The sequence below is a fragment of the Pyxicephalus adspersus genome, chromosome 6 (genome assembly GCF_032062135.1).
Source record: "Pyxicephalus adspersus chromosome 6, UCB_Pads_2.0, whole genome shotgun sequence".
In the NCBI taxonomy this organism is placed as follows: domain Eukaryota; kingdom Metazoa; phylum Chordata; class Amphibia; order Anura; family Pyxicephalidae; genus Pyxicephalus; species Pyxicephalus adspersus.
This window is the reverse complement of record NC_092863.1, coordinates 71,173,958-71,184,958: the sequence shown is the minus strand read 5'-3', so window position 1 is coordinate 71,184,958 and position 11,001 is coordinate 71,173,958. Positions and strand designations below refer to the sequence as shown.

General features: G+C 36.5%; 1 protein-coding gene across 2 annotated transcripts in view; it reads right to left on the bottom strand.

Annotated features, from left to right (window-relative positions):
- Positions 1 to 11,001, bottom strand: part of KIAA0825 (KIAA0825 ortholog) — a 224,331-nt gene that overhangs the window by 117,125 nt on the left and 96,205 nt on the right. For both annotated transcript variants that reach the window (XM_072416151.1, XM_072416152.1), the window contains exons 17-19: positions 10,630 to 10,789; positions 8,763 to 8,918; positions 7,266 to 7,360 (exon numbers count right to left, since the gene is read on the bottom strand). In XM_072416151.1, coding sequence (XP_072272252.1) covers positions 7,266 to 7,360; positions 8,763 to 8,918; positions 10,630 to 10,789 — 411 coding nt within the window. The remainder of the gene's footprint in view (positions 1 to 7,265; positions 7,361 to 8,762; positions 8,919 to 10,629; positions 10,790 to 11,001) is intronic.

Sequence of the window (11,001 nt, the reverse complement as noted above, 5' to 3'; positions counted from 1 at the left end):
GATTTTTCGGGGTTAAAAAGTCGTCTTGTACGCCGGAAAATACGGTATATATATATATATTAAATATAAAGAATATATCTATATAATCTGCTGACAAAGTACACTAGTGCAGAGAATTGTATACACTGTGTCTTACACTGAAAAGCAACCAGTACTGTAAGTGTGATTTCTACAGTCTAAGTTTGACAAAGATTTTTATTAGTTGCTACTGGGATTTCTTCTTTTTATAGAACACGTTGGCTTTGATCACAGATCACTTGTGTATTTGTTAAATGTAAATATACATGTATAGGGGGTTTTAATTGGGAATAGGGATTTGTTACAATGGGTGCGCATAACTATAAACTTCTGTTTTGTACATTAGCCTAAAAAATATGTTCACATATTGTATGTGAACAAGTGACATTATTTTTATATTTTATATATAAGCAATGCAAGCATTTTAATATGCTGGTCAGGAACTTTTGATTTCGGCATGTGATTTTCTTCTAGGTTAAGCAGCAAAGGTCATGTCTCTTTTTTAAATTAGTACACAGTGCACTGTATCTGTCCCCTCTTTGACATTTCATGAGAATGCCAGTGGCAAGAACATAGTACTGTCAAACAAAAATAATTGTTTCTATATTTACATATACGTACATATGTATATATACCTTAAAAAGTCTGCTACCAGATTTGAAATATTATATCACCCGCTATCCACAAATTCTGCTTGCTTGTAGCCAAAGTGTCTCTTGAATCAGGTGAAGGTTGCCCCTTAACATTGATTGATTTTGTTGCTAACTATTAAAGATGTTGCCAGCAGTTCTGGATAGAGTGCCAGGTCATAATTATATAGTTATCTAGCACAGAAAGTAAGGACATACATTTTTATAGGAATAAATACAGCAAAACCAGAGTTCTGCATTTAAATATGACATCTTAGAATAGCTCTAAAGCACCAAATATCATCAACTTCCTCCATATCTAAGGTGCATATAGATATAGATATATATATTTCAAACTGCTGTTTTGTTCCAGTTAGCTCTCTACTTCTCTGACAATAGAGGAGTAGAGGAACACTGTTGCTCAAAGTCCTCACTGAAAGCCTATGTGCCAACAAAGTGGAACAATTTGGAGACAGCAACGCGGTCAACCCATAATATAATATAGGAAGATAAAAAACAGAATTTTAAATTACATAAAAAGTTTAAAAATTATATAAGGTAGTAATTGTTGAAGCTGTCAGCAGTCACCAGGCTCACCATTCCTAGCCTGCAGTATCGCCCCCAAAAATGTGGAAGCTACTTCTTCTAACACCCTTGGGAATCATTCTTATAACAGCACCCTAAAAAGCAATTCACTCTCTGCTACTACTTCTTATGTATTAAAACATTTATTCCTCATAATCATCCCTTCAATTAGGACCAAGTGATCAATTACTAAATTTTAATGTGTCTAAAAGTCCCCGGAGGAAGCCAATCAATGAAACGCATCGGGCTTGGAGACAATGCTAACCCATGTGATCACGTGAATGATAAATACTCCATATATATGATTGTTCCTGTACACCAACAAACAGCTGTAAATATAGCTTTACATTTTTGTAATTCTCATAATATAACCATAATTATATATATTCTCTCCTGCAATTATTATTTTAACCTTAAGTAAATACGAATCAAATATTTTGATAGAAAGAACCCTCTTTGTTTCTCTCTTTCTAAGGTAGTAATTAAGTTAACATTAGTATTTACACCATGTTACTACCAATTTTGTAGACGTAATAAATGTTGAGTATATGTAAGTAGAAATGACAGATAACAGTGTTTAATATTCCCTCATGGAAGAGAGATGTTTGATCATCACTCTTTGATGCACAATAATAACACAAAAGTAACAAAGACAACTATTTCACTCTCCACCATACATTATACTTATCAGAATTATAGACCCTAATATATTAGTAGGGGATACGCTTTAACAAATCTAGCGTGTGCTCTTACATTTCAGTCTTACATACCAAATATTTACTGACATATTAAAGTAATTAAAGAAAAAAAAAACCCTAGGCCAAACTTCTAGTCAAAATTTGTAATTTTACATGGAGTGGTTTTACTTGCTTTCCACAATTCTAAGATGTATGTTAGCAGCACTCAAAGAAAAAATGTCATATAGTCAGACATCAAGCTTTAGATGTGACTTTCACAGTCTGTTGGCAGATTGTAAAGAAATCACTATACCTGGGAATGTCACTGATTAATGAGTCTTCCCAAATTGGGTCCAGACTTTTTTTTTGTGCAGCAAGTGCAATCTTGAACAGAAAATTCATAAAAAGCCTGCACTCACTATCCTGAGCTAGCACTACAATCACTGACAATACACCCAAAGCCCTTTAACCCCACTGGATTTACAGACAGGGCATAAGCTCAATATGTCATTTCCCAGACAAGTCACAATGTATGCAAGAGTAGACAAAAGACTTATTAGAGCACCATGAATTCAGCTTTGTCATAACCCGTCAATCTTAAGACGATCATAAAAAAAAAATCACCCCCAGCTTTGCCGAGCATTGTGTCATGTACTAGATTGACAGCCTGAACACCGTGCTTTAGAGACCGAGCATCCCTGCCTATTATTCTGGTGCCTTTTCAATACAATCATTCTTTGTTGGAGGACAGAACTATCTCTCTCTCCTGTCCTAGATACATGTTCTTGTCTTTTCTGACTCTCATCTTTATAGCCATGTCACTTAGAGCACAATGGTAAAAAATGGTACCTGAAGTTAAAATTCACTGGCTCTGTAGTTTTATTATAACGTTACAAACCTCTCATCAGAATGACTTCTTTTTATACCTACATCGCATTTTATTGCATTATATTTTAAGTTTAACTCATAGTATACTTTTATTATTATTGTAAAGTAAACAGCAGAAGTACAATTTCTAGAGCAGGAAGTAGATGAAACTTTCATTTAATTTCTCTGCTCTATTCAATTGTAATAGCCTATATTTAATATAATATATATGGATGTATAGGTGTGCATCCCTTATATCAGATACATAGTAAATGTATACACCACAGAAAACTTCTAAATAACATGAAGCCAAAAAGAGATTGAATAAAAGAATTATAAAAGTAAATGTAATACCTAGGGGTTTATTTATAAAGCACTGCATATGACATTCAGTGAATCATTCCCTGGTGGAGAATAATCCATGTCCATGTATTTCAATGGCAGTAATTAATTCTCCACCAAGGTATGTCAGATTCACTGCTTTATTATTGTACCCCTTTGTATGTCACAAAATCTGAATAAAGTGTGCCCTGAACCATGGTCTAATCTGCTGGCTTTCCACCTGGAGAGATATATCTGAATTACAAGACTCGCTTAAACTCCCTGTTATCCAGCACCCACAGGGATTAGTAGATTGCGGATAAATGTAGTTTCTGGTTGCTTGAGAGTTACTATTGAATGCAGTACAGTAAATGAACAGTATGACCCAGTACTAAGTCAACCTATAGTCAGATAAATATTCCTGTACTTTAAAATTGGATTGCACAAAATGCACAGAGCAGTATAATGGCAGTAGTAGAAAATGTCCATACCCAATCGTGACTAGCCAGGAAAGCAGTAGAGGTCCTAAATATGGACATTCCAGGGTGCTGCAAACAAGAGAGCCCCAGGAGAAACAAGACAACATGAGAGCCCTAGGAGGGATGCATGAAGTTTTGGCTTACTGATGGCACAGCTCTCCAAGGTACAACCCTGAATTTTTTATTGGGCCGGCTTGCATGCCAGTTGCTTCAAAGTTCCAGCTACTTGGGGTTTAGATGAAGGAGAGGTTACTGTATGGATGCACAGATTACTGTATGGACACACAGATGGTTCACAGAAAATTTTACAACACAATAGGTAGTACAATTAATTAAATACAGAAGGCCTATTTGTTATACCCTGCACTAAATGATTAAGGGAAGATAGCCTCATGTGAACTATACAACTTGTAGACCTATAAAACTCAGTCTTAAGCTGCGTACACACTTGCAATTTTTGTCGTTGGAAAGGATCTTTCACAATCCTTTCCAACGATAAAGGACTACAGGATGCATGAACGGTGCTGTACATACAGCACCGTTCTGCTCTATGGAGAGGGGAGGGGGAGCGACGGAGCGGCACCCTGCTGCGCGCTCTCCCCCTTCCCTTGCATTAGGATCGGTCGTCGTTCATCGTACGTGGATCCGCCAGGACGGTCGTTCGGACGATGGACGACGCCGACTGTACACACGCCAGATTTTCGCCCGATATCTGGCCGATGCCGATTATCGGGCGATAAAAATCTGACGTGTGTACGCAGCTTTAGCCAAGCTCTTGATTAACTGCTATTCTAAACCACATTGTAGAGCTTCATCCAGCTTTCTACATTTTTGGAAGCAGGTTGCAGAATGGCTTTTATACAGCAGGAATTTTACATGTCCTAAGCAAAAACAAATAAGTGATACAGAAAGTTCTACAGGAATAGAAATTTTCATATCACAGGAAAAACATGAATAATCTCCCACCATTACTGCCCCTCCCCACTCATACCCAACCCACAGGATCAATCTATTTCTCATCTTGTAAAGAAAGAGAAATATACTCACCTAAGTTTACTATCCAGGTACCTTGACAGCACTATCCCTGCCCAGGCAACCACTGATCCACTACTACAGAGGCACCTGAAATGACTAGCTTCTCTCTGTTCCTTTTGTTACCTTCAAATTTTAGTTCATTCAGAAATAGAACCCTGTCACAGACATCCAATAGGAAGTGACCATGTTAGGGAGGAAGTGATGTTAACATCCCAGAAAAGGCCAGGCCTTTACTGCAGCGGCTTTCAGTTGCTGTCTGTTTGTGCGCTTTTTTTTTTTAAGTTTAGTCTTCAACAAGTGAAATGCATGCTCAGTTGGGTTCAGATCAAGTGACTGACTTGGCCATTCAAGAATATTCCACTTCTTTGCTTTATTAAACTCCTGGGTTGCTTTAGCTGTATGTTTTGGGTCATTGTCCATCTGTATTGTGAAACGCCTCCCAATCAATTTGACTGCATTTAGCTGGATTTGAGCAGACCGTATGTCTCTAAACACCTCAGAATTAATTCGGCTGGTTCTGTCCTGTGCCACATCATGGATAAACACTAGTGTCCCAGTGCCACTGGCAGCCATGCACACCCAAGCCATCACACTGCCTCCACCATGTTTTACAGATGATGTAGTATGCTTTGGATCATAAGCTGTTCCACGCCTTCTCCATACTTTTTTCTTGCCATCATTCTGGTAAAGGTTGATCTTGGTTTCATCTGTCCAAAGAAGGTTTTTCCAGAACTGTGCTGGCTTTTTTAAATGTCTTTGAGCAAAGTTCAATCTAGCCTTTCTATTATTGAGGCTTATGAGTGGCTTGCACCTTGCAGTGCACCCTCTGTATTTACTTTCATGCAGTCTTCTCTTTATGGTAGACTTGGATATTGATACGCCTACTTCCTGGAGAGTGTTGTTCACTTGTTTAGCTGTTGTGAAGGGGTTTCTCTTCACCATGGAAATGATTCTGCGATCATCCACCGCTGTTGCCTTTTGTGGACGTCCAGGTCCTTTGGCGTTGCTGAGTTCACCAGTGCTTTGTTTCTCATGATGTTCTAATCTGTAGATTTTGCCAGTCCTAATATACCAATTTCTCAGATGGGCTTTTTCTGTTTTTGCAGCTTAAGGATGGCTTGTTTCACCTGCATGGAGAGCTCATTTGACCGCATGTTGTCTGTTCACAGCAAAATCTTCCACATACAAGCATCCCACCCTCAAATCAACTCCAGGCCTTTTATCTACTTAAATGATATTGACATAACGAAATAAGTGCCCACACCAGCCCATGAAATAGTCTTTGAGTCAATTGTACAATTACTTTTGAGCCCTTGAAATGAAGTGATTGTGTTAAAAAAGGCTTTAGTTCCTCACATTTGTATGCAATCATTTTGTTCAACCCACTGAATTAAAGTCTGCGGTTCAACTGCATCTGAGTTGTTTCATTTAAAATTATTTGTGGTAATATATAGAACCAAAATTAGAAAAAAAAAGTTGTCTGTCCAAATATTTATGTCCCTAACTATATATGGTTTAATGCTATTATGATCAAAAATTAAGCAAAGTGAAAAATTGTTTCTCTTCCATAAGCAATAAAGACAAGACCTAGCAGTTCTAAATATAGTTTGATCTGATAGCATTACAGCGCTGTGTAATATGTTGGCGCTATATAAATCCTGTTTATTAATAATAATAATAATAATAGCATGACTTATCTCCAGTCATAGAAAGATCAGATACATAGGTGTTCCAGCCAGCAGCAACTTAAACTGATGACATACCAGGTTTGCAGATTACAACCACAAAACAGTTAGCAGTAAGATGAGACTCCCCCCAGATGTTAAGATGGCAATGGTCTTAACACTAGACAACACTGAACATTTACAGTATATAGTAAATTACATTTTTGATGCTTTTAGTAATTTAAGCGTCAACACTGGAGGATATCTAGTAAGAAAGTAGGTGTTAAAGTTTTATAAAAGTAAGACTTGGATAAATCCTGAAGATTGATAAATGATATACAAACGAAGGCACCAACTTATTAAGGCATTTCACAATTTTTACAAAAATAAAATTTATAAACAAGTCTCAGTACAACCATGCTATGTATATATCATCTTATCTCCTTGCCACGTGTTTTGCAGAAATGCTTTCTGCTTCTTCAGGAATATTATAAGAGGGATATAAATTGTAGCTAATAAACAAAATATTCACCCATACAAAGCAAAATGGTGTAAGAATGAAACCCACAAAAAGTGCAAAAATTATATGTGCCACCCAAAAAACAAGCACTGGTTTCGTACTAAAGAGTTACTTTTATATGTATATGTTTTATCATATCTAGTTACTGATGGATGATGACACACAATTTGTATTGGATTGAATTTTTAAAAACTCAGTAAGTAACAGTTGTAAAAATAGCTTAGTCACCCACTCTCTAGCTGGAAAGGCCCATACTAAATATTCCCATGCAATATTGCATATTTATCTGTCTGATGAATGGTTTTTCAGTTTATAGACCCAACCAAGTCACATTTGCTTTAAAAAAGTCAATGACTATAAACTAGTACAGTATATTGATGGTTTATAAATGCTGTGGTACAGTATATATTTTAACAGCACTATCACTCCTATATCACTTAAATTAACTAGACTATGGCATAACAGAGTACCTGTGCAGCAGCAGCCCTCCCAAGGTCACTGGATTCACTTGTAAACAGTGCTGTAACAATGTTGACCATTCCCATCCCTCCTTTATTGTGGTCGCCTGTTGATAGAAATAAAGAACGTTTTGTTAGTTATTAATCACATGTATTAATTTATCTGTAAAAGACGAAAGAAAAGGGTAAGACAGACTTAGCCTGTTAGTATAAATCAAACACAGACAGGCAGGTTTTTATCCCAATAAGACAACAATTAATTTACAAATCCACTAAGTGATGTAGTCATTATTTATTAAAATATAAATCAATTTTTCTACCACATTCCAACTGTTAGTGGCAATTTGCCCAAGCACTTTGTCTGAGAGCTTCAGCCTTTGTTTGAAAGGAGAAATAAATGAATGCTTTGAATGTGCAGTAACAATTTACAATTTCCTACTGTCAGCAAGAAGTTTACCAGGAAATAAACAGAGGGGGAGCTGGGATTTATATTGCATGATGTATCTTAATTAGAAGCCATTTTATGGTTCTAATCTAAAATTGGTACAGAGAATTTAAATAAACAGATGGCTCACATACTGATCTAAGAGAATGAGAATCACAAACTCTTGTTATGTATGACCGATTGCACAATAAATATACGCTTATTTACACAATGGTTATAATTGAACGTTTTCAGATACCAACATATATGTATACAGTATCTAAAACATGTCTCCGTTTGCAAGTTTGTGTTTTACACACATACAATAGTATTGGAGAGAAGGGTCCCACCACTTGAAACAGCAAAGTAAATTATATTGAAAACATCTTAATATTTTGAATACACCTTGAATATTTGGAACCCAACTTCTGTTTTTCCTTTTCAGGCCAACTAATGCTGTATTTAGTGACCACTTGCATATGCTAGTTGTGCACAACAAAACAAGCACTGATGGAGCCAACTGCAAATCACACATTTTACAATGTGTTATCAAACTTAGCAAAGTTCAGAAACCAACTAATATCTTCTTACCACCACTCCCTAACTCATCTACTCTGAATTCCCTAGCTTTTTTTGGTGGGGAACGGTCTCGTTGTTCAGACCAGATAATGTGGCACCCAAAGTTCTCCGGGCACCCAAAGACTAGTGCAATATGCATAAATTGTCATCAAAATGTGATTGTTAGAGGTGATGCATGCTAAAATAAACTTTGCTTAACAGAGACATAGCCCTCCCAATAAGGTTTTAACATATGGTCACATTACATGAAAGCTTAGATCTTTATATGCCATAAAGATATAATAAAACTGCACCAAATAATTTATACACTTGTAAAGCAGAATGATATCTGCCCAAATGGCTGTAAGCACATTATTTGGAAAAAACACAATCAATCCTTATGAATAAGATATTTGAGATTATCAAAATTAAATACCATTTATTGAGACTTTAGCTGTCTTTTATCAGTTTCTGGACCCATATATTATATTAGTTATCACAATTTATCTGGCTGTTCAGTTTCCTACCTCACTCCTAGCACTTAAATCAGACAGTGCGAAGGAATGCAGAGGATTGAAGGATGAAAGCCGGTATTCTGGACTGGTCAGGGTCAAATGAAATGCTGTTGATTGTGAACTTGCCTGTTCAGAATGTTTGGAGGACAATACCTCATTTAAGTAGACCTAACATGCAAAACACACAGCAGAGATATTAGCACAGACAACGTCCATTTTGGAAAACATCATTTCACATGCATCTTTACATTATAAAGATAACTCATTATTTTATGCTATATTGTTCACAACTACTTAAGCCTTTTCAAAACATATGTAGTATCAACAAATAAAGAAAACAGTTTAAAAAGTTAACCATAAATAACAATGTCTAAGGCTGCACACACACATTCAATAATTGTCGTTGGAAAGGATCTTTTACTATCCTTTTCAATGGCAAAAGACTGAAAGATGCATGCACAAATCCTGTACAACCAGCACCACTCTGCTCTATGGAGAGGGGAGAACAATGAAGAGGCACCCTGCTTTGCTTTCTACTCCTTTACTTGTATTACGATTGTTGATCCGCCAGGACAAATCCATGAACAGCGTCAGACGAGCATTGTACACGTGCCAGATTCTCGTCTGATACCGGCCCTGAGGCGATTATCGGAGGAGAATCATCTGACATATGTATGTAACCTAAGGAAAGCAAGACAAAACACAGTGCAATTTTCAATTTCTTCTACAATACCTTTAATATAAAATAAACAAATTCAACATAAAATGCATACAGTGCTCATTGCCTGGATATTTTCAGTATTTCTAATAAAACGTAATAATATCATCACATTTTTATTGACGTTACAACAATATTGATATACTATTTGCAGCTTTAGGGTAAAAATCACTTTACCAAAAGGGGATATAGAGGGCATTTGTTTGGGTTGAGTTCCACGTAGATGTCAGTAAACTAAAATACTGAAGACATAAATAAAGGGATGGGGATGTTATCTTACTCACACAAGCTTTACAAAAATGTTGGAGTAGTTTGTTCCTCCAAACATCCATTTTTTTCTTGCTGTAAAATACAAAACCAGTCCTCATATTTTGACTGGTGGAGAATGTGAGCCAGAGCTAAGGTATGTTTTTGTGATTTCAAGGTAGCCGACACTGCTTTTCATCAAAGGAGGCCACTCCTTTCTCAGACCTTGGAGCACGAGAGGAAGGTTATTCAATACAAAAAAGGCGGGTGTAGAAGAAGTTTGGGAATATTGCTAATTTCGAATGCAATAAACTAAATTAAAAAAAAGGTCAACTACGTGACCTTTCCGATTTTAGTTTAATTGCAATGTTTCTTTGATACAATGACTGACCAATTTTACTTGCTACCTGCATTTGCCTTTTCATTTTCTTCTAACATAGGGCCATTACTTTTACAGAATGTGGTGAATTCCATATCAGAATAGTTAAAATGTGTACCAACAAAACATTAGTGCATATGTACCTGCACTGACTACTGAAAAAAACTGAACTTCCTCCATGGCCTTGGATGCACATACAGTACACATTGCTATGTAACAGTGTGTGTATATAGAGTATATTTTTTTCTATCTACACAAGTGCACACACTCACAAATTTGTTTTTAACAGGAACAAAAATAATGTATGTTTGCCATCATATTTCTGCAAAATAAAAAATATATATAATATTCACACAATAAAACTTTTAACAGACAAACCCCATTCCAATGTAAATATGCAGAATTCTACTGCAATAGTCGGCCTGCTATTCACTTTAAAAAGTATTACCGTGCCTTTGACGAACGCTTAGCTGCCAGCATACTCTGCCTCAACCCAATACACACCTAATTGCTCGGCAAAAAGGCAGTTTCCCTACCTCATTGAGCTGGATGATGTGATGAATTTGCCTCAGGTACTCGCTGCCACCTGGTTTGTGGCAGATATCCAGTACCATCATATTTATTTTCTGCTCAGTCAAATCGAGTCTGTTGCCTTGAACTTCTTCTGTTGAACTGTCTTCTTGCATTGCAAAGTCACTGGAAAAAGGAAAAAGTGTATGGCAATAGATATTTCTGATACAACAATAAAATCCTTTTAGTTTGCTCATGAACTGTGCTGCTCCTGGCATGGACGCATGTGTAGCATAATCTGCACACAAATCACCATTGCACATCCAATTTGTAAAACCCCCGGTCAATGTAAATACAGGTTTTCAGGCTCTGAGAAAATTACTATCATCTTTAAAGCT